Genomic DNA, 24,443 nt, shown 5'->3' with positions numbered 1-24,443 from the left:
AGAGGAGGTGCCCACTACCTACTGGCCCATATATGTAATGTATGAAATTATACCCAAAGAATGTTTTAGGCAAGAACTCCTTCAACAGGCATTTTTCAATAAGAGGCATCCTTCAGTAGAGATGACGGAAATCGTTTCCCATAAGAAAAGATACCAATTCCCCAGACTTCTTAAACTGAAGGGATACTTTTGAAAATCACAGCTCTTTAAACAAAAAACTAGAATTTTTTACAATTTGCTTGGAAGAAAGATTTGAGCTTCTTGTTAGGGAATCTGTAAGAATATTTGGCTGCATTATAACTCATAAGTTTCTGCCTGTGTATATGTCACTATAGTTTTGATAAGTTAATTACCAAAATCAATATTATTTATTTATTTTGAGACGGAGTCTCGCTCTGTCACTCAGGCTGGAGTGCAGTGGCGCGATCTCAGCTCACTGCAAGCTCCGCCTCCCGGGTTTACGCCATTCTCCCGCCTCAGACTCCTGAGTAGCTGGGACTACAGGCGCCCGCCACCTTGCCCAGCTAGTTTTTTGTATTTTTTAGTAGAGACGGGGTTTCATCACGTTAGCCAGGATGGTCTCGATCTCCTGACCTCGTGATCCACCTGTCTCGGCCTCCCAAAGTGCTGGGATTACAGGCTTCAGCCACCGCGCCCGGCCAATAATATTATTTTAAGACAGGGTCTTGCCCTGTGGCCTAAGCTGGAGTTCAGTGGCGTGGTCTCGGCTCACAGCAGCCTGAACCTCCCAGGCACAAGTGATCCTCCCACTTTGGCCTCCTGAGCAGCTGGGACCACACCCAGCTAATTTTTTAAAATTTTTCAGTAGAGTCGAGGTCTCACTATGTTGCCCAGGCCAATCTTGAACTCCTGGGCTCAAGCAGTCCTCCCACATCGACCTCCCAAAGTGTTGGGATTACAGGTGTGAGCCACTGTGCCTAGTCATAAGTGGTCTAATTAGTCAAAAGAAAATGTCCAGTTTTTGTGATCTCTTCGTAATTCTTTTCTATGCGTTTCCCTGGCAAATTGGTCCTCCTGACTTTTTCTTTCTTTCTTTCTTTCTTTTCCAAATTGGGCAGACTCCAGAATCACAGTAGATTCAGAGACTCTCCTACTGGCTATTTTTAATCAGAAGCCAGAGTGCATACTGCTTTAAATGGAATAGATATGTTCATGTGCATATGACCTCATGGGCTGTTAAGCCTTAATCTCACAATGAAAACTTTCCTTTAAAGATGTCAAATTTATGGCCAGGTGCGGTGGCTCACACCTGTAATCCCAGCACTTTGGGAGGACAACGCGGGTGGATCACGAGGTCAGGAGTTCAAGACCAGCCTGGCCAAGATGGTGAAACCCACCTCTACTAAAACTACAAAAATTAGCCGGGCGCGGTGGCAGGTGCCTGTAATCCCAGCTACTCAGGAGACTGAGGCAGCAGAATCACCTGAACCCGGGTGGCAGAGGTTGGAGTGAGCTGAGATTGCGCCACTGCACTCCAGCCTGGGCGATAGAGTCAGACTCCGTCTCAAAAAAAAAAAAAAAAAAAGTAAGATTTAATTACCAGAAACTATTTTGAAGACAGATAACCACCACCACTACCACCACACTGATTGTATTCCATACAAAACAGTTTAGGTGGTAAGGATCACATTAGATACTTAATTTCTGTGATCCTTTCCCTTTCAAAAAGTCACAGTTTTCAGGCCTTTTAATGAAAAAGAAAGTTAGGCAGTAGAATAAAAATTTAAATAGCTAAAATTAAGTTTTAAAAAACTCTTGCTATTTAAATCTCTTTAAAGGTATAAATTCTTTTGAATAAAAATGTAAAGGGGAGAGGGGTGCATATCTGAACATTAAATTTTAGGCACTTTCTGGGAGTTGATACCCAATACTGTAAAAGTGGGCTGAAGAGTCACCACCAGGTAAACACATTAAGCTAAAAAATCAATAACCACTAACTCTAGTTTCAGATGCACTTCTATAGTTTCTCAACGGTCATTAGTATATCAAAGTCACTAAGAAAAACTGTGATAGAATGCTTAAAGTATCTTATTTGTGCCTCAATGTCCAAACCAATCTGGCTCAAAATTTCCAACTTAAGCCATTTAATAGGGTATGAATGTTTCCAATTAAATGGAATAAAATTAAGAGAAAAGGGATAGGGAAAGGTGGTACAGAAAATCTTCTAAAAAGTCTAAATTAGCTAGCTTATTTTGATAAAACATACAAAATAACAAATTCACATCTCTTAAAATATCTTAATCAGAGGTCAAGACAGTTGTCCAGAAAATGTCACATTATTCATTGTTATCTACTTTTTCTTTAAACAGTGGAACCAAAGCCTCTACTTGAGTTATACTTAAATTTTTTTTCCTGTTTTATTTCACCAAATTTGTTTTAAAACTATACTTAACCAAAACCTATTTGGCATTTACTGTCACTAAGATTTAGTAAAGAAAAGAGTTTGCCAAATTTTAATCAAGATTAGGTAAGATTTTAATACAACATACTCTGCTCATTTGAAATAAACCAGTATCTTCCATAGTTTCTTCAAAATATGCGACATCTCACAGAATACTGTAAATTTCAGTGCAAAGGATGCCACCCCAGAGACACTGTTGACTTGGCTTGGGTAACGGTACATGTGAAAACTGCTTAAATTAAATATCTACAAAAAAGAAAGCCAAAAGACTTGTTTTGGTTGAGAACGATAGGAGTCCACATAAGTCTTCAATTCCAGGAGCTTCAAAATGAAGAAAAGGCTGAGATGTTGTTCTTCACGTTCCTGTTCATCCAAGTTGCTTCCCTTTGAAGAACTAAGAAAACACTACACTCCATAATATATTCTTCTGGAGGATTCCATAAAGTTTAGGTTCAACATCTCAGCATAAGGATGTATGCTATAGAGTAGCTAAAATCCGTAAAAAGGAGACCACCACGACGCAAAACGTCTGTCCAGTGCCCAGAGTGAGGGCTTCAAATGGTATCATTTCCTTCCCTGCTGCTCGGTAAACTCCAGCAATAGCTGCACCTGATTTAAAACGCAAGAATGTTAAACAAAAACAAAAAGCCAAGATTAACAAACTCATGAAAATACAACATTTAAAATACTACTGTCAGTAGAATGTTCCAGATTTTTATATTGAAATCTAAATCTTACAGAAATGTTAGGTCTTCCCTATTCTTTCTGTGGACTACTCTAGGCTTTGAGTATTCATTACATGGCTTGCAGATCACTTTTAGATGCTGACTCCTTAAAACCAAGAGTCTCCTAGATTTATTGAATAAAATAATCTAGAAGAAATAATCAAAATCACAAAGATAGCAATTCCCACATGACTGGATTATGAACTCAAAAATATCTGTGTATTCCCCTACCAGTTACCCCATGCCTAGCCTTTAACAGGGATCTACTACATTTTTGGTAACAAATGAAAAACAGTCTTTTGAGTTAGACTAAGCAAGAAATGTTTCAGGCCACAGGGAACCCCCGCGCCACCTTCTGTCATACTCATAGTTCCCTTCAATAAATGGATGGAGGAGGGAGTAGAGGGGTGAGAAGGGAAGACAGGGGGACTCTAAGTCATATTGTTATTAATTCACAGGGCATGAGAGGAGAGATTCAGGGATTCCTTCCTGTTTCCCAAGTCATTGATTGTTTTTATTATGTTAGTCACTATAACTTCCCGCAAATTGAGAAAACAAAACAAAAACCCCTGTATCTATGCAGATACCCATCTAAGTTACTATAGGAGTTCAGCATTGTACCAAGAAAGTTAACATTTCATTTGTTTGAAAAGAACAGATCCGGCTGGGCGCGGTGGCTCACGCCTGTAATCCCAGCACTTTCGGAGGCCGAGGTGGGTGGATCATCTGAGCTAAGGAGTTTGAGACCAGCCTGGGCAACATGGCGAAACCCCATCTCTACTAAAAATACAAAAAATTAGCCAAGTGTGGTGGCATGCGCCTGTAATCCCTACTACTCGCGAGGCTGAGACCGGAGAGTTGCTTGAACCCAGGAGGCTGAGGTCACTGTGAGCCGAGATTGTGACACTGCACTCAAGCCTGGGCAACAGAGCCAGATCCTGTCGCAAAAAAAAAAAAAAAAAAAAAAAGATCTGGCCAGGTACAATGGCTCAAGCCTACAATCCCAGCATTTTGGAAGGCCGAGGCAGGAGGATCACTTGAGCCCAGGAGTTTGAGACCAGCCTGGGCAACATGACAAAACCTTGTCTTTACAAAAAATAGAAAAATTAGCTGGGTGTGGTGGTATGTGCCTGTAATCCTAGTTACTTGGGTGGCTGAGGTAGGAGGATCACTTGAGCTTGGGAGGTCAAGGCTGCAGTGAGCTGTGACTGTGCCACTGCACTCCAGCCCAGGTGACAGAGCAAGACCCTGTTCTCAAATAAAAATACATAAATAATAAAAATTTTAAAAAGAAAAGAATAGATCCAGATTTCCCATATGACCTTCCCCCCAAAATGTACCAAATAAAATTCTCCTTGGTCATAGCGTGTTCATTCACTCAAATTTTCTTCTGCAGAACACTTCTGTGTTTTATAAGGTATGATCCCTATTCTCTAGGTACTTGGAATCTAGCTGGGGACACAAGACAGAAACAGATTTGCAATAATGCAAAATAACATACAGTGTCTCAATCACATGTTTACAATTTTTTTTTTTTTTGAGATAGTATTTCACTCTTTCGCCCAGGCTGGAATGGGGTGCCATGATCACAGCTCCCTGCAGCCTCAATCTCCAGGGTTCAAGTGATCCTCCTGAGCAGCTGGGACTAGAGGCACATGCCACCATGCCTGGCTATTTTATTTATTTTTTGTAGAGACAGGGTCTCACTATGTTGCCCAGGCTGGTTTTGAACTCTTGGACTTAAGTGATCCTCACAAGCTGGCCTCCCAAAGTGCTGGGATTACACGCATAAACCACCATGCCTGGCACATTTCATAAATGTGATATGAAGGTATATTAATGTATGTTAACAAGAAGAAAGAACAGTATTAACCAAAGGTTGGCTGCCTTGAACATTTAGTGATTTAAAATGCCCACCTCCACTGGCAATGCATACGTTTTGTTACTAACATCTGAAAGACATGTTTCATTGGGCCCCTCCAAAATTTAGGAACACAGAAAGAGTGGGTTGGGTAGAAAGAAGCTTAAGGAACTTGAACTGGGCCCTAAAGTGGGATTGCGATAATGAAGTGAAGAAAGGAAAAAGTATATCCAAGGGAGCAGCAAATGGAAAGGAACAGATTATTCATAGAGCCTTAAAGACAGAAATGAATACAATATATATTCGACAATTACTATGTGTCAGGGATCATGTTTAAGTACATCATATACACATTGGCTCAATCATGCAAGGGTATGAGGTGGGTAGTTTCATCCCTATTTTACTAAAGAACAAACAAAGACAGGCCCTAGGAGCCAGTCATCCTGGGACATAAAGTCTCCAAAGAAGCAGTAGGTGACACAGTTAGAACACAGAGAAACTAGGCCACTTTCTCTCAAAAAAAAAAAAAAAAAAACACCTCAAGTCAAAGACACAGAAGGCAAATGATTTCTGCTTGACGCTAAGGTTTCAATTTACAGTGAAAAAAAGTTACAAATCAGTAGGAATATTACATTTCTATATTATAAGAATATATTTATATTTATACCTATACCTAAAAAAAGAAATACACACCACGATGTAAACTGTGGCTATTATTTAGGGATGGGAAAATGGAGGATTTTACATTTTAATTACTTAGAACTTTTAGTTTATATAAAATACACATTTATATTTATGTATGAACTTTAAAATGATTTAAACTTATTGTTCTCATTTCTGTAACTGTGTCTTATCCCATAAGCAAAAGCCGTAACAAAACAAATGCCCCAAAAACAGGCCTGAAAATAATTCATAACATCATGTTACTCCAATTCTTATTCAGAAAGTCCTAAGGGGAAAAAAATAACCACAGCACTAACCGGGTACTTTTCTAAAAAAGAATTCTTTTTTTTGGCCGGGCGCGGTGGCTCAAGCCTGTAATCCCAGCACTTTGGGAGGCCGAGACGGGCGGATCACGAGGTCAGGAGATCGAGACCATCCTGGCTAACACGGTGAAACCCCGTCTCTACTAAAAAATACAAAAAACTAGCCGGGCGAGGTGGTGGGCGCCTGTAGTCCCAGCTACTCGGGAGGCTGAGGCAGGAGAATGGCGGGAACCCGGGAGGCGGAGCTTGCAGTGAGCTGAGATCCGGCCACAGCACTCCAGCCTGGGCGACAGAGCGAGACTCCGTCTCAAAAAAAAAAAAAAAAAAAAAAAAAAAGAATTCTTTTTTTTTTTTCCCCTCGGGTCTTGCTCTGTGGCCCAGGTTGATGTGCTATGGTGTGATCACGACTCACTGCAGCCCAGACTGGACCTCCTGGCTCCAGCAATCCTCCCACGTCAGCCTCCCACGTAGCTGGAACCACAGGCACACACTACCATACTCAGCTACATTTTTTATTCTTATTTGTAGAGATGGGGTCTTGCTGTGCTGTTCAGGCTAGTCTCAATTTCCTGGGCTTCAGCAAGCCTCCCAGCTCTGCCTCACAAAGTGCTGGGATCACAGTCATGAGCCACTACACCTAGCAAAGAATTCTTGTCATCAGAATTTGTCTCCTATCTTTACAGCAACCACACCCACATGTGTGGAAGTAATTCACCAACTATATTGCAGGGCCAACGCTCAAGTGATAGCTGATCAGAAAGGAGAAGTAGCTTCCGAAAAGATAAATTTTCCTCTTGCTGGTGGCCTCTCTCACAAGATATATCTCACAAAGTTTAACATGACTTCCCTGAAGCCACTGAGATGAAATCTGACTAAATAAGTCAGAGGTTAGCCAAGTAATAGGGCCTTGGGGGTGGAAAAAAATCAATACATTAAAAAAACTGGGCCAGGCACAGAGGATCATGCCTGTAATCCCAGCATTTTGGGAGGCTGAAGTGGGTAGATCGCTTAAGCTCAGGAGTTCGAGACCTGAGCAACAAGACGAAACCCTGTCTCTAAAAAAATACAAAAAAATTAGCCAGGCATGGTATGGTGGCACATCCCTGTAGTCCACGCTTCTTGGGAGGCTGATATAGGAGGATTACTTGAGCCCGAGAGGTCGAGGCTGCGGTGAGCCAAGATTGCGACCACTGCACTCCGGCCTTGCTGACATAGGGAGACCTATCTTAAAAAAACAACAACAACAACAAAAACACTTGTGGTTAAACGTCACTCTTTCCTTCATCCTACTCAGATATGTTTCTAAAATAGGTCCTGAAATTGACTAGTCATATTAAACATTTTTGACTGGTATTTTAATGTCTAACATACTTGTCAAGATTCCAGCAGTAATTGGTCCCACGATGCCCATCAACAGGATGCTTACAGACATGAACCTACCATATTTGTGATGTCTGAGGGTGAAGAGGGCCAGTAATCCAGCGGGGACATGAAAGAAGAGAGAAGACACCAGTGCCCACAGGAACACACCATACCACATCTCTACAAGGGAAGACAAAGACAAGTTGTGAATCACTGCCTTTCCCAGGACAACCATTGCAGAGGGTACTCATCATACTCATGATTTCGTTTTCAACACCATTTATTTTTTCTTTTTGAAAAAATTTTTTTAAAGACAGGGTCTCACTCTGTCATCCAGGCTGCAGTACAGTGGCACCATCATGGCTCACTGCAGCGTTGACCTCCTAGGTCGGTGTTCTCCCACCTCAGCCTCCAGAGTAGCTGGAACTACAGGCGTGTGCTACCACGCCTGGCAAATTTTTTTTTTTTGTATTTTCCTTTTTTATGAGACAAGGTCTCACTACTCTGTTGCCCAGGATGGAGTGCAGTGGCATGATCTCAGCTCACTGCAACCTCTGCCTCCCCAGTTCAAGTGATTCTCCAGCCTCAGCCTCCGAGTAGCTAGGATTACAGGCGCATGCCACCACCCCTGGCTAATTTTTGCATTTTCAGTAGAGATGGGGTTTCACCATCTTGGCCAGGCTAGTCTCAAACTCCCGACCTCAGGTGATCCGCCCATCTTGGCCTCCCAAAGTGCTGGGATTACAGGCATGAGCCACTGCGCCTGGCCTGTATTTTCTTTAGAGATGGGGTCTCACCGGGTTGCCCAGGCTGGTCTTGAACGCCTTGGCTCAAATGATCTGCCCACCTTGGCCTCCCAAAGGGCAGGGATTACAGGTGTGAGGCCACCGCCCCCGGCCTTCAACATCATTTACTTGCAAAGTAGGGTTCATCAGTCAAATATCCAAATATTGATGGTTTTAGAGGGTTCAACAAACTACTGCCCACAGACCCACCACCTGTTTTTTACACAGACTTATCTGAACCCATTCATTAATACTTTTATACATACACACTTATCTGAAAGCATTTACTTTTGTACACACATACTTATTCAACCCATGCCCTTTCATTTAAGTATTGTTTATGGCTGCTTTCCAGCTTTAAGTGCAAAGCTGATAACAGTGACACAGACCACATGACCGCTAAAGCCTAAAATATTTATTATCTGGCCCTTCACAGAAAAAGCTGACCAATCCCTGTACCCTCAAACTGAAAAAAAAAAAAGGTTCACCTAGATTTCAAAATTGACCTAAATAATGTCCCCCGACCATGGCTGGGCACGGTGGCTCACGACTGTAATCCCAACACTTTGGGTGGCCAAAGTGGGCAGGTCGCTTGAGCCCAGGAGTTTGAGACTAGCTTGGGCAATACAGGCAAACCCTGTCTCTACAAAAAATACAAAAATTAGCCTGGCATGGTATTGCATACCTGTAGTCCCAGCTACTCGAGACGCTGAGGTGGGAAGATTGCTTGAGCCTGGGAGGCAGAGGCTGCAGTGAGCTGAGATCATGCTACTGCACTCCTGCCTAGACAACAGGGTGAGACGGTCTCAAAAAAAACCCCCCAAAAAACAAAAAGCCCAAACAAAAATAATCCCCCCATAAGAGGCACAAGCCCAAGTGCCAATTGGTAGGGTACTATGCAATCAATGCCTGTTGATCTTTCCTGACCTTTTGATCACTCGGCCTTCTACAATGGATAGCTATACAATTATATTCATTCCACAATCATTTTAAAGACAATGCAGTAAACATCAAGCCATCACCTCCTATTAGGATTTCAAAGTTCTTTAGGATATGAAATAAATACCAGAAAATATAAATGTTTGGCTTGAAGACAAATGGCAGGTAAACAACAGGGCAGGTTAGGAGAGCTGGCTCCTACAAAACTCTAATCACTGGTAAGGTGTCTGTAATTCAAGCAACATTAAGATTCATATAATCAACTATGTATGAAAAACTATGCATGAGGCACCCTGGAAAATACAAAGAAAACAAAAGCGTCCTGCTGGAATGTGACTTTACAATTTGTTAAATGGTCCATGTAGCATTTCCCCGCAATGAACCCAAGGCAAGGCCTTAGAATCCTCAAGGTAGCTCTCTAGCTACCCATAGGGAGGGATTGGCGGTGACACGTTAGATAAAACCCACTGTCCATCCTTGGCTAGAGGCAGGCAAGTAGCAACTGATTTTTGAGATCAGTGAAGAGCTTAGCTCAGCAGGGTTTCTTGACCACCGCCCTCCGCCCTATTGACATTTGGACCAGATAACTTTTCATTATGGGGGCTGCACTGTGCACTGTAGGATATGGAGAGGCACCTCTGGCCAGCAGCACTATCTTTCCAGTCGTGTCAACCAAAATATTTCTAGACATTGTCAAATGTCCCTGGGGAGGCAAAACTACCCTGATTAAAAACCACGGGCCTTACCAAAGCACAGAGGCTTTATAAGAGCAATGATGGCCGTGCATGGTAGCTCATGCCTGTAATCCCACCACTTTGGGAGGCCGAGGTGGGTGAATCACGAGATCAGGAGTTCGAGACCAGCCTGGCCAACATAGTGAAACCCTGTCTCTACTAAAAATACAAAAAAATCCCACAAAAACTTAGCCGGTCATGGTGGTGGGCACCTGTAGTCCCAGCTACTTGGGAGGCTGAGGCAGGAGAATTGCTTCAACCCAGGAGGCAGAGGTTGCAGTGAGCCGAGATTACACCACTGCACTCCATCCTGGGTGACAGAGAATGACACTCCGTCTAAAAAAAAAAAAAAAAGAGTAATGACAGTTAAAGCTATAAAGACAGATGAGGGACACCCTTTGGGGAATCTGACACCAGACTAAGGACTTAACAAAAGATCTGAAGTGCCAATGTAGGTTTTAAGCAGTAAAGGGCTGTCACAGCATTATTCCATAGGCCCCACCTGACACTCCTAGTTGGAATACAAACTGGAAAACCACCTTTTTGCAGGGTAATTTGGAAGTCAAATGTGCATGGCCCTTGCTGCAACAATTTTACTTCCAGGGATATCCCCTATAGAAAAGCATAGGTAAGCAAGGACAGAGGTAACAAGAAGGTCCCAACAGCATTGTCTATAATAGCAAAAACTAGAAGTCACCTGCATGGCTATCACTGTAGGATTTGGAAAACACATTCTGTGCACGCACGTAATAGAACACTACAGTTCCATTAAAATATGCAACAGATGTATATATACTGAAAGGGCAAGATGCCCAAGCCACATTGTGAAGTAACAAAAGCCAGCTGCATGTAGAATAAGATCCTGTTTTTGAGAAAATAAACACAACAAACAAGCATGTGGAAATGCTTCTATGTACTGAGCATGTTTATTTAATAAATATTTATTAGATAGGCCAGGCGCAGTGGCTCATGCCTGTAATCCCAGCACTTGAAGCCAGGAGTTTGAGATTAGCCTGGCCAACATGGTGAAACACCGTCTCTCCTAAAAATACAAAAAAATTAGCTGGGCGTGGTGGCGAATGCCCGTAATCCCAGCTACTCTGGAGGCTGTAGCATGAGAATCACTTGAACCCTGGAGGCAGAGGTCGCCATGAGCCAGGGAAAGAGAGCTAGACTTTAAAAAAAAAAAAAAAAAAAAAAAAAAAAGGTAAGAAAAAACAAAGCTTTTGTTTCCACAAGAACTGCTCCGGAAGAATGAGCCTATTGGGATGAACAATTTAAAAGAGACCAGTTAGGGGCATCAATCGGCTTGAGGGGATTAGAAAGGGGGAGGAGGGGAGGACCAGAGGCTTTACTGGAAGCTGTATTAGGGCTGTAAGCACACTGTTAGTGTGTGTGTGTTTTTCCCCAGACCAATGAAAACCACAGTTTTATGAAGGTTTTTTTATTCCCTTTACACAGGCTTCTTAATCTTGTTGGGAAGCTGGATTTAAGGGGCTATTGGAGATAAGGGGTGGAGCCAAATCCCCTTAACCCTCCCTTGGCATTTTCACAGATGACTGCTCAAATTCTTTGCTCATTTTGAGTTTTAATAAAGCTTCAATTCACAGCATATTCTGAATACTTTCAGTGAGAGTGCTCAGGTCTTGTTTTGGATAAATGGTTCTCAGTGAAAACATCAAGGATGCCCCAATTAAGTCTCAATGCTTATTAAAAATAACAAATGAGGCCAGGCACAGTGGGTCATATCTGCAAGCCCAGCACTTTGGAGGCTGAGGCGGGCGGCTCATCTGCGGTTAGGAGTTTCAGATCAGCCAGGCCAACATGGCGAAACCCTGTCTCTACCAAAAAATATAAAAATTAGCGAGGTGGCGTGGCGCACGCCTGTAATCCCAGTGATGCGGAAGGCTAAGGAACGAATCTTCCTCCACCAGTGAAAAAAGTCACCTTTAGTCAACAGTGTCAATCAGAAATTGAGGGCAGTATTCTTGGTCCTCAGGGTTTCAGGCCCCACCTCTTCCACAACAAACCCATATCCTCCTGCACTGCAGTTTCTTTTCTGGCTGCCATTAGGCCAGGAGCTATTCCTGCCTTCCAATGCCAAGAGACTCGCCCTCCCTGGCTGGCAGCAGCTCCAGAGGGGGAAGTGCTTGGGTCTGGATACTGCTTCTCCCTAACAAATGTGCACCCACCAGAGCTGTGGCACCCACAAATCCCTCCTTCCTGGGCAGCTACTGTGGCTCCTGGCTCAGTCAAGAGCAGTCTGGCCTCCCAGCTGAGGCCTCCTGTCCGCCACCCACCGCCAGCTCATTCCCAAGCCCCAGCACGGCACCATGCCTCTCTTCTAAGGCAGAAAGACCATCTTCTATCCCGAATCCTCACCTGCCACTCCCAAATCAATCTGACCCTCTGACCACCCAAACACCTAGTCTGCAGAACGTTCTAGGATGGCACCAGGAATTCACTGGTCCAAAGTGGACAAATGAGATGCAAACTTGCCTCCAAGAACTCAGAACAATCTTCACCTGGCTGCTGTCTGCCCCTACCGACCTGAGACCAGCCCTGGGTCCCCGCTATCCAGGGCTTCTGCTGGAGATGCCAGAGTTTTAGAGATAAGCTCTGCTTTCTGCAGTAACTCAAGGCACTGCTGGAGCCTGGCTTCCTACCAGCTGCCCCAGAACCACTGAGGCCTTGAACTGGGAGGCAAAGCCTTAATATGCCAGAAACATATGAAGCTGGTAATTTCCAGTAAGGCAGGTTGGAACACAGGTGTGTCATCCAACTGCTAAGGGCTGAATTATGTGCCCCTACTATTCATGTGTTAAACCCAACAGGACTGTGGTCTTATGAGAGGAAGAGATTCTCAATATCTTGATACCTGTCTCTCTGTGACATGTGAAGACATGGTGAGAAGGCAGGTCAAGAAGAGGGTCTTCACCAGAACCCAACTATCCTGGCACCCTAATCTCAGCCTTCCAGCCTCCAGAACTCAGGAGATGATGTCTGTCATTTAAGACAGCTAGTCTATGGTACTTTGTTATGGCGGTCCATGATGAGACAAAAATGTCACCCATCCCCACTTCCCTAGGAGCACAGCCCTTGCCCCAGGAGGCCCGCTCAGTCACCAACCCACATCTCAATTTTCCAAAAAGCTTAAAGGCCAATTTGTAAACAGTGCCTGGCATACATAGCAGGCCAACACCTCTCTGTGGTTCTGAGAAAGGGAGGCACACTGCACCCCCTACAACCCTGAGCTATATCCATTAGCTCCTTCACTATGTATTTTATATAGCATCACTAAAGTCATTTCAAGTAGGAAAAAAAGGTTTTATTATAGATGAGTATGCTTATAAAACACTCTCACATGAGGTTATTACAGGACTCTAAATAGCAAAGGCAAACCTGGATCTAAAAGGCTTCTTAAAAAACTAAGTGATTTCCCTTTAATCTACTCCACCTTAATTTGCCATCTATTTAATAGCTGTTTATCAATCGTCATACAGTACTTTTCATTTCACTGGCTCAAAACTCTCAGAAATCTTTGTCTACATATCTTACAGTATTTATTTGTTCACTGCTTTAAAGTAAGTATATTGCTTCGGGTTTGTTTACTTTGGCAGCTAAAGGCACATCATCTCCCTATGGTGAAGTTAAATCAGGTAACTAATCTGTAATACAATATGATATTGGAAAATGAGATTAAGCATTGTGGTAGAATGGGCTCCCAAAGGTGTTCGCATTCCCATCTCCAAAACCTGTGAACAGATTACCTTTCATAGGTAAAAGGACATTGTGGTGACTAAAGTAAGGATTTTGCAAAAGGAGATTGTCTTGGATTTTCCAGTTAGGTCTAATGTAATCACAGGATCTTTGTAAGAGGGAGGTGGGAGATGAGAGTCAGAGAGATTTGAAGATGTTATGCTGCTGGCTATGAAGAAGAGGAGGCCAAGCATCAGGGAACGTAGGTGGCCTCTAGACGCTGGAAAAGGCAGGAAAAGAAATTCTTACTAAAAGCTCCAGAAGGAACACAGCCCTGCTAAACCTTGGTTTTAGCCCACACGCACCCAATTTGGACTTCTGACCTTCATAATTGTAAGACAATAAAATCTGTATGGCTTTAAGCTGCTAAATTTGTGGAATTAATCACAGTAGCAATAGCAGAGTCATAAAAACACTAAGAAGTTAATCGCTGATCAGTCGAATATATATATTGACCTTATTCTATATGCTGACATATCAGTAAAAAGACTAAGATCCCTACCCTAAAAGATATTTGAGGATTTCCTTGAGGATATATTTTTAGACAGATATATCTTTTTTTTTTTTTTTTTGAGATGGAGTCTCACTCTCTTGTCCAGACTAGAGTGCAGTGGCATGATATCAGCTCACTGCAACCTCCGCCTCCCGGGTTCAAGTGATTATTCTACCTCAGCCTCCCAAGTAGCTGGGACTACAGGTGCGTGCCACCACACCCAGCTAATTTTTGCATTTTTAGTAGAGATGGGGTTTCACCATATTGGCCAGGCTGGTCTTGAACTCCTGACCTCAGGTGATTCACCTGCCTTGGCCTCCCAAAGTGCTGTGATTACAGGAGTGAGTCACTGTGCCCAGCCTAGACAGACATATCTTTAAGATAGATATTCAGAGAGATACTGCAGTGAAAGAGAACAAACAGCAGAATCCTCTAGTGGACTCTGTATTAACAAAAGGGGTCTATAATGGCTGGCTCCCTGGCCTCTAACCTTCATAGCAGAGTCACCTAACTTCCAACCAAGGCCTCAAGACCAACCTGGCCCCAAATGGCAGCAATGGAAAGAAACCGAGCCAAGTGGGCAGCGTGAGGCTCAGCACTCAGCCCCTCTTCCAGCTGGCCCCACTCTCATCTTGTGTTCCAGTGAACAACTGGGTCAACATAGCCCGTTCCTCTGGGGTTCTAAGCAGACCACATGAGTCCTCCTCGGGATTAAGAGTCTTATGCAGTCTGGGCAGGGCTCAGTGGCTCACGCCTGTAATCCCAGCACTTTAGGAGGCCAAGGTAGGTTGACCACCTGAGGTCAGGAGTTCAAGACCAGCCTGGCCAACATGGTGAAACCCCGTCTCTGCTACAAGTACAAAAATTGGCTGGGTGTGGTGGCGCCGGCCTGTAATGGCGCCGGCCTGTAATCCCAGCTACTCGGGAGACTGAGGCAGGACAATCACTTGATCCTGCAAGGCAGAGATTGTAGTAGGCCAAGATCATACCATTGCACTCCAGCCTGGGCAACAGAGCTGAACTCTGTCTCAAAAAAAAAAAAAAAAAAAAAAGAGTCTATGTAGTCCTGCAACTCCAAGCTAAAGTTGGGCTATCTTGATACTAACCACTCATCAGCCTACAGCTCTGCACGTTGTGCACTGGGAGGCTCCTCTCTTGCCAAATCCCACCTCCCTGCCTGGAGGTCCAACTGTCCCCTCCACTTCTTCCTAACAAGAGGACATGCCCACTGAACTACCAACTGTAGTCAACCACCTGTCTCTGAATACTGCCTGCCTGCTCCTCCCTGGTTCCTGGGTGTGCCCCTGGCCTGCCTCACCTCAGTCCTAGCCTGACCAGACCTTGTCCGTCCTGACGGGGCCTTCTATCTATTCTCCATGCAAAGCCATTATTTCCTAAGTTTCTTCCTTGTACAAAGAAGGTTTCTTCTCAAGATGATGCAAATATTCTCAAACTAATTGTCATAGTTGTATAACTCTGTAAATATACTAAACACCACTGGATTGTACACTTTTTTAAAAAGTCAGAATCTGGCCGGGCGCGGTGGCTCAAGCCTGTAATCCCAGCACTTTGGGAGGCCGAGACGGGCGGATCACGAGGTCAGGAGATCGAGACCATCCTGGCTAACACGGTGAAACCCTGTCTCTACTAAAAATACAAAAAATTAGCCGGGCGTGGTGGCGGGCGCCTGTAGTCCCAGCTACTCGGAGGCTGAGGTGGGAGAATGGCGTGAACCCAGGAGGCGGAGCTTGCAGTGAGCCGAGATCGCGCCACCGCACTCCAGCCTGGGAGACACAGCGAGACTCCGTCTCAAAAAAAAAAAAAAAAAAAAAAAAAGTCAGAATCATCCCATCTCTGCTCAAAACTCCCCAGTAGAGCTCTCCAGGATCTGCCCTCCCCTCCTTCTCTCCCCCTTGCCCACATAGTCCCTCCAGGCACCCTGGGCTCCTCAGTGTTTCTTCTGCAAGCTCCTGTTCCAGGGCCTCTGAATCTGCTGCTCCCTGGCCTAGAATACTTGCTCTTCCTCCAGTAGCTGTTGGCTCATTAGCTCACTACTCACTTTCTTCAGATTTTGACTCCAATATCATCACCATCCAGGGCCTCCCCATCACTTTACAGCAAACGGCACTCCACCTGAGCCACACAGGCCCTGTCCCCTTCCTAGGCCCCTCACCACCAGCTGTTTTGTTTGTTTTCTCTCTCCCCATTTGAATGAAAGTTCCACAAGGGAAGGGGCTTTGTTTTGTTACTATGGCATCTTGACTTGGTGCCTAGAAAACAACACGCACACAATTAACACGGAGCAAATATTTTTTGAGTGAATGAATAAATGTCTGGTTCAAGTATGACCAGTCTTGACTTCTGCAAGGACAACACAAAAACATTACTGGGTTTTTAATTATTTTAATAAGATCTAATTTGACACTGATTTAGTGAAATCTGTATCTTCCGAAGATGAATGTCATTCCTGATACAAGATAAAGATCTCAGTTTCTCAGTTTTGAGGTTTGTTAAAAATGACAACAGTAAAGGAAAAAATTTTAACTGCATTTGTAGTTTAGCCATTTACTTATAATTATCTATTTTTGAAACAGAGTCTCACTCTGTAGCCCAGGTTGGAGTGCAGTGGCATAATCTCGGCTCACAGCAACCTTCCCCTCTCAGGTTCAAGCTATTCTCCTGCCTCAGCCTCCCAAGTAGCTAGAATTACAGGTATGCACCACCACACCCCGCAAATTTTTGTATTTTTAGTAGAGATGGGGTGTCACCATGTTGGCCAGGTTAGTCTCCAACTCCTGACCTCAGATGATCCGCCCGCTTTGGCCTCCCAAAGTGCTGGGATTACAGGTGTGAGCCACCGCAACCAGCCGATTTAGTCATTTAGATGTCTACCTAACCCTCCCTAGGTAAATGGCTAAACTGCAAATACAGGTAATAAAGAAAAAATCAATTCAGTGCTTCCTCGTATACATAAATACGTCAGAATACTTCAGAACAATGATTCTGCCATAATGAGTTGGCATAAACTGCAAGTAACCTTTTCTGTGGGGCCAAAATAGCAATATACCGGATTCAGGACAATGAATGCCACTCCTGTTAAGCAGACTTAGTAGTAAGAGAGGATGCGGATACCCTTACAGTAGAGTTTTCACAGACACCATCTTCACCAAATGATCCAACTTAGTAGTACTATCAATGAAGATACAAACTGACATTAAATGTCTCTTTTTTTTTTTTTTTTTTTTTTTGAGACGGAGTCTCACTCTGTCGCCCAGGCTGGAGTGCAGTGGCACGATCTCGGCTCACCACAAGCTCCGCCTCCTGGGTTCACGCCATCCTCCTGCCTCAGCCTCCCGAGTAGCTGGGACTACAGGCGCCCGCCACCTCGCCCGGCTAGTTTTCTGTATTTTTTTAGTAGAGACGGGGTTTCACCGTGTTAACCAGGATGGTCTCGATCTCTTGACCTCGTGATCCGCCCGTCTCGGCCTCCCAAAGTGCTGGGATTACAGGCTTGAGCCACCGCGCCCGGCCAAATGTCTCTTTTTTTGTTGAGACGAAGTCTCAATCTGTCACCCAGGCTGAAGTGCAGTGGCACAATCTTGGCTCACTGCAACCTCTGCCTCCTAGGTTCAAGAGATTCTCGTGCCTTAGCCTCCCAAGTAGCTGGGATTACAGGTACACATCGCTACGCCTAATTTTTGTATTTTTAGTAGAGACAAGGCTGGTCTTGAACTCCTGACCTCAGGTAATACGCCTGCCTCAGCCTCCCAAAGTGCTGGGATTCCAGGTGTCAGCCACCGCGCCGGGCTGACATTCAACGTCTCTTGATGTGATGTACTGGTGAGTGGACATCACCTAGGTAGGTGGCTTTCTGACCAAAAATGTTTAATCTACATCTAATCATGAAGAAAATCTAATGAACCTAGATTGTAAAACAGTCTATAAAACAATTCACATGGACTCTTCCAAAATGTTCATCTCAAAAAAATTCAAACAAGGAAGTTGTTGCTTCAGCTAAATGAAACTAAAGAGATGGGACAACTTAATGTAATGTGTGAACCTTAGATCATGGAATATAAATTTTTTTTTTTTTTTTTTTGAGACGGAGTCTCGCTCTGTCGCCCAGGCTGGAGTGCAGTGGCCGGATCTCAGCTCACTGCAAGCTCCGCCTCCCGGGTTCCCGCCATTCTCCTGCCTCAGCCTCCCGAGTAGCTGGGACTACAGGCGCCCACAACCGCGCCCGGCTAATTTTTTTTATTTTTAGTAGAGACGAGGTTTCACCGTGGTCTCGATCTCCTGACCTTGTGATCCGCCCGCCTCGGCCTCCCAAAGTGCTGGGATTACAGGCGTGAGCCACCGCGCCCGGCTATAATTTTTTTTTAAGGAAAAAAATCTATGTGGACAATTGGGGAAATTTAAACAAGGCCCATACGTTAGATAACATTATTCTATCATGTTCAATTTCTTGGAAGTCATATGGTTTTGTGGATGACAGAAAATGGTTTTTAGAAGATATATGCTAAGATTACTAGGCATCAAGTAAGTGTTATGACTTCTGCAACTTCCTATTGAATAACTCCAGAGTTTAAATGGGACATGTGACATACATCTAAGTGTTATATGTAATACATATGGTTAGATATATATGTTAAGAGAAACCCGAAAAACCAAAACATTACTGAATCTAAGTAAAGGGTACATGGGTATTTGTTGTACTGTTCTCTCAAATGTTCGGCAGGCTCGAAATTTTTCAGGAAAGGGGAAAATTAGGGAAACAAAAATTAATCTGGTCCCAGTAGTGCCTCCAGATTGCAAGAACGTTTCATTTTTCACACAGCGTCCCCAGAATACCATCAATTTTTTGATATCACTGTCAAAAGGGATCCCAGCACCTTCTGAAATGACGTGAGCTGCCAGACTCTCATTTCAGGCATGACCACAAGCAAACATCTGCATCTGACCCCAAGCTGCCTGATGACCTTACCTGCTACTTCACAATCCCTCCGGGAAAATCCCTGGGCACACGATAACACTGCAAGTCCCAGGTGTGCGCTGAAAGGCGCCTGGCAGTCGCTGCCCAGGGGAGGAGAAATCACAGGTGCCTTGTTTGGAACTACAGGCTGGAATCTCGTCCTCCTACCCTCTGCTCTGGTCCCTCATTGTTCATGAAGATCTCAGTGCCCTCTACTGGGAGCCCCACCTCCCCTTCCAGGGCCAGGGGCCCCAGTCTTCTTGCCTTTCAAGGTCTACATAAATAACTGTGCCTCCCCTCAAAACCTTTCTCCTCCTTCCCAGGTGAAGTCCTCTCTCCTCCCTCCAGCTTTCCGCGCACGGAGAGTTCTTCCAGGCATTAGAAATCTGAGCAACCCTCCTAGCAGGCCCACCTCACGCCGCAGCGGGGAGGAAGAGTTCAAAGGAAGCTGTGCCAAAGATCTGGAAGGCTTAGTGGGAGAACCGGCAACAGGTGGCACCAGGTCTGAGAGATTCCTAGAAAGCGGAGCGGGTCTCGGAGCGGGTGGATTTGGCCCGAGGCGCCCGCGATCAGTGAAGGCAAGGGGAGCGCGAACTCTGACCCCTCAGCCGAGCCGGGCCGGGCCGCTCCGAGGCACCTCGAAGGAGGCCGGGCGCCATGCGGCAACCCAGGCAGGGCAGGAACCACCGCCTCCCGGGCTCGTGGGGTGCAGCTCTGAACCTGACCCGTTCGGGTGGCGGCCGGGCGCCCTCCAGTCCCGGGCCCACCTGCGGCCGTTCCCTGCACCTCACGCCCAGCGGGACTCCGGGGCCCGGCCTCAGGGACTGGCGAGGAAGTGACGGGGAAAGGGGCTCCGGACAAGGAGCAGGACCCAGCTCCAGGAGGACAGCGCCCACCCAGCAAGTCCGCGGCGCACCAGGGACCCCGCCCAGACTCGGGGCGCCCACAGCCCTGCCGAGGCGACGGCGGGGCGCGCAGTGCGCAGGCGCGGGGCGGGCCGTACCTGGGAAGGAGCAGAGGGAAGTAGAGTTGGGGCACAGGGTCCCGTTGCCCACCCGCGGCACAACCTTCAGGCTCAGGATCTGCTGCAGGAGCCCGGCCGACCCGCCGCTGCCGCCGCTCCCCTCGCGCTCCATCCCGTCGCCATTCACCACAGAGAAATGAGGGATGAGCGCCCGAAGTGCGGCAGCGGCCGGCCCCCACTCACCCTCGCCGTCTCAGCGTCACCTCCAGCCGGGGCCCTCTTCCCCCAATCCCAACGGCGCTGCCAAGTGACCGTTGCCTCCTCCAATCACGAGGCTCCGCAGCGCGCGGGCGCAGGGCCAGGGTTGTTCCCGCCCCCAACGTTGCGCAGGGCTAGCACAGACCCAGCCCCACGGACGCGCCGCCTCCTGGACGGCGCTCTCTGGGACCGCGCACCCAGCTCTGCCCTTCTCCGCAGCGCCCCCTGTGACAAAGTATGGAATTGCATGCGCCCCACCAGACCCGAGATATGGATTTACCAGGGATCTGGAAAAATACAGTGATGGAACGGATATGTTAAGTTTTAGTTATGACTGAACTCCAGCATTTATGAAACCTTCATGAACAGAACAAGAACGTTCTCTATTTAAAACTGATAGTAGAAAGAGCCCATGCAAAGGCTGGTGTTGGACTGGAATGGGAGGGAGGCTATATAGCCTCTATAGTTTTAAATAAAATTTAAAGAGATTCGGTTCAGAGCAACAAAATTGGATCACAGTTTGTTTGTTTGTTTGTTTTTCTTTTTTTTTTTTTTTGAGACAGAGTCTCGCTCTGTGGCCCAGGCTGAAGTGCAGTGGCGCGATCTCAGCTCACTGCAAGCTCTGCTTCCCAGGTTCACGCCTTTCTCCTGCCTCAGCCTCCGGAGTAGCTGGGACTACAGGCGCCCGTCACCTCGCCCGGCTAATTTTTTGTAGTTTTAGTAGAGACGGGGTTTCACCGTGTTAGCCAGGATGGTCTCGATTTCCTGACCTCGTGGATCACACATTTTTGTCTCACCTCCCTTCAGAGAGCCTGTTAACATGAAGGCAGAGAAATCGTAAAAAGGAATAAGCTAACGTTCCGTCTGTTTGCACTGCTGTAACAAAGTACTTGAGACTGGGCAATTTATTAACAACAGAAATGTATGTTCTTGCAGTTCTGGAAGCTGGGAGGTCCAAGATCAAGGTCGCAGCAGGTTCCATGTCTGAGGACCGCCCGTTCCTCACAGATAGCACCGCCGAGGCGTCCTCACATGGTAAAAAAGGGAGCCACTCTCCGAATCCCTTTTATAAGAGTCCTAATCCCATAATGGGGACTCTGCTCTTCTGACTTAATCGTCTCCTAAAGGCACCTCCTCTCAGTACTATCGCATTCCCATGAAGTTTCAGGACATGCATTTGGGGGAACACATTCAGACCATAGCAGCCAATAACAATGGTGTTCTGGAAGGGAAGTTACCAAGGATAACTGATGTCCACAAGGTTCCAGGTGATGAAGAGGCTTCTGACGAATAATAATGTTTTTGTTTGTTTGATCGGTTTGTTTTGAGACAGAGTCTCACTTTGTTGCCCAGGCTGGAGTGCAGTGGCAGGATCTCAGCTCACCGCAACCTCTGCCTCCCAGGTTCCAGCGATTCTCCTGCCTCAGCCTCCCCAGTAGCTGGGATTCTAGGCGCGTGCCACCAGGCCCGGCTAATTTTTGTATTTTTGGTAGATACAGGGTTTTGCCATGTTATCCAGGTTGGTTTCGTTCCTGACCTCAAGCGATCTGCCTGCCTCGGCTTCCCAAAGTGCTGGCATTACAGGCGTGAGCCACCGTACCTGGCTGATAAAATTTTTTTTTTTGAGACAGAGTCTTGTTCTGTCGCCCAGGATGTAGTGGAGTGGAGTGACGCAATCTTGGCTCACTGCAACCTTTGCCTCCCAGGTTCAAGCAATTCTCCTGCCTCAGCCTCCCAAGTAGCTGGGATTACAGGCACATGCCACCGTGCCCAGCTAATTTTTGTAGTTTTAGCAGAGATGGGACTTCACCATATTGGTCAGGTTTGTCTCAAACTCCTGACGTTAAGTGATCCATCCACCTCAGCCTCCCAAAGTGCTGGGACTACAGGCGTGAGCCACCGTGCCCACCCTGAAAACTTCTTTAAGAATCATTGAATCGTACAGTTAAAATAAATGAATTTTATGCTACATAAATCATACCTTTTAAAATCGTTTTAAAAAGTGACCAATTCACTAATCTGCCAAGCAAGGTGGCTCATGCCTGTAAACCCAACACTTTTGGGAGGCCAAGGCTGGAGGATTGCTTGAGACCAGGAGTTTGGGACCAGCCTAGGCAACATAGGGAAACCTTGTCTCTACTAAAAATTCAAAAATTAGTCGGGTGTAGTGGCACACACCTATAGTCCCAGCTAACTCCAGAGGCTGAGGTAGGAGGATCCCTTGAGCCCCGGAGGTCAAGGCTGCCATGAGTGATCATTGCTCCACTGTACTCCAGCCTGGGCAACAGAAGAAGGCCCTGTCTCAACAAACAAACAAACAAACAAAAAAACCCACAAGACTTTAAAGATGGCTCAGGAATTTGGTAAATAATTAAAGCTGAAACTTGTTGTCATATCAGTTGAAATGGAAAGACCTGTGATTTACAGGTATTTCCCAGTGGAGCTGGACTTCTCGTTGGCATTTCAGATTCTGTAGGATTATTTTTGTGACAGTGATTACTGCTGACAGCTTTTTTCCATTCACTGTGTTATATCCAGTGCTGGTCCTGGAAATAAATGGTGTTGCTCCACCAAATTAATCATAATAAAGAAAGAAAGGGAAAGAAAAATAAATAGAACAAGAAGAAAAAGAAATAAGAAATTCCACCAAGCACAGTGGCTCACGTCTATAATCCCAGCACTTTGGGAGGCCAAGGTGCGGATCACGAAATCAGGAGTTCGAGACCAGCCTGGCCAACATGGTGAAACCTGTCTCTACTAAAAAATAGCCGGGCGTGGTGGCAGGCGCCTGTAATCTCAGCTACTCAAGAGGCTGAGGCGGGGGAATCGCTTGAACCCCGGAGGCAGAGGTTGCAGTGAGCCGAGATCTCGCCATTGCACTTCAGTCTGGGCAACAAGGGCAAAACTCCATCTCAAAAAAAAAAGAAAAAAAAAAAGAAAGAAAGAAAGAGGAAATTCCTAAAACAAAGGGAATCTATAGGTCACCTACAAAGAAATGAGAATCAAATGGTTCAGTTGCCAAGTGAAGAAGAAGGCTGGATGACAATGCACCAACACCTTCAGTATTTGCAGAGAAAATGATTTTTTTAAAGCTTTTAAAAAAATTTTTTTTAAGAGACAGGGTCTCACTATGTTGCCCAGGCTGGTCTCAAACTCGTAGGCTCAAACAATCCTCCCGCCTTGGCCTCCCAAAGTACTGGGATTACAGATGTGAGCCACTGCATCCGGCCGTTAACTTATTTTACACTCAAAAGTATTGTGTACAAAATACATATTTTTCTTTTTTTCTTTTTTCTTTTTTTGTTTGAGACAGAATCTCACTCAGTTACTGAGGCTGGAGTGCAATGGCACGATCTCAGTTCATTGCAACCTCCACCTCCCAAGTTCAAGCAATTCTCCTGCCTCAGTCTCCTGAATAGCTGGGATTACAGGCGCCCACCACCACGCTCAGCTAATTTTTGTATTTTTGATAGAGACAGGGTTTCGCCATCTTGGCCAGGCTGGTCTTGAACCCCTGACCTCATGATCCACCCACCTCGGCCTCCCAAAGTGCTGGGATTACAGGCATGAGCCACCACACCCAACCCATATTTTCCTTTTAATTCAAGAACATTAGCAAGACTGTTAGAATTTTCTCTTGAGACGGGCGCGGTAGCTCAAACCTGTAATTCAGGCACTTTGGGAGGCCTAGGCAGGCAAATTGCCTGAGCTCAGGAGTTCGAGACCAGCCTGAGCAACATGGTGAAACCCCATCTCTACTAAAATAGAAAAATTTAAGTGGGTATGGTGGTACATGCCTGTAGTCCCAGCTACTGAGGAGGCTGAGGTAGGAGCATCGCTTGAACCCGGGAGGCGGAGGTTGCAGGGAGCCAAGATTGCACCACTGCATTCCAGTGTGGGCGACAGAGCCAGACTCCGTCTCAAAAAAAAAAAAAAAAAAAAGAAACACAATTCTCTCTTGAGACCTCCGTTTAGGAAGCTTCCTTATGCCAGTTCCCTACCACTACAATTGACATTTTGCATCAATCAAGAAACCTATCTAAAATAAAAATAGGAAGTATAAAAAGGGTCATGAAATACTGACCTTTTAACCATGCTGTCTTTTTGGTGCATTTCCCAGACTAGTAGAGTCTATTAGAAGTGGAAGAAGGCTCATGCCTATAATCCCAGCACTTTGGGAGGC

General features: G+C 45.6%; 1 protein-coding gene across 7 annotated transcripts; it reads right to left on the bottom strand.

Annotated features, from left to right (window-relative positions):
* Positions 1–2,472: 2,472 nt before the first annotated feature.
* Positions 2,473–20,334, bottom strand: TMEM170A (transmembrane protein 170A). 7 transcript variants are annotated; one of them, XM_017953577.3, is made up of 4 exons: positions 19,451–19,985; positions 19,051–19,139; positions 7,366–7,536; positions 2,473–3,031 (listed from the first exon to the last, which is right to left on the bottom strand). In XM_017953577.3, the coding sequence occupies exons 3-4, from the start codon at positions 7,532–7,534 to the stop codon at positions 2,901–2,903; spliced, it is 300 nt and encodes a 99-aa protein (XP_017809066.1). In that variant the 5' UTR covers positions 7,535–7,536; positions 19,051–19,139; positions 19,451–19,985; the 3' UTR covers positions 2,473–2,900. The 7 variants fall into 7 exon arrangements, with proteins under 7 accessions (XP_017809066.1, XP_017809067.1, XP_003917240.1 ...); XM_017953578.3 differs by lacking the exons at positions 19,051–19,139; positions 19,451–19,985 and adding an exon at positions 20,246–20,334; XM_003917191.4 differs by lacking the exons at positions 19,051–19,139; positions 19,451–19,985 and adding an exon at positions 20,042–20,306 and having other exon boundaries at positions 7,435–7,536.
* Between the last annotated feature and the right edge of the window lie 4,109 nt (positions 20,335–24,443).

This window comes from Papio anubis, chromosome 18 (genome assembly GCF_008728515.1).
Source record: "Papio anubis isolate 15944 chromosome 18, Panubis1.0, whole genome shotgun sequence".
Classification (NCBI taxonomy): Eukaryota; Metazoa; Chordata; class Mammalia; order Primates; family Cercopithecidae; genus Papio; species Papio anubis.
This window is presented reverse-complemented; position numbering and strand designations above follow the sequence as displayed.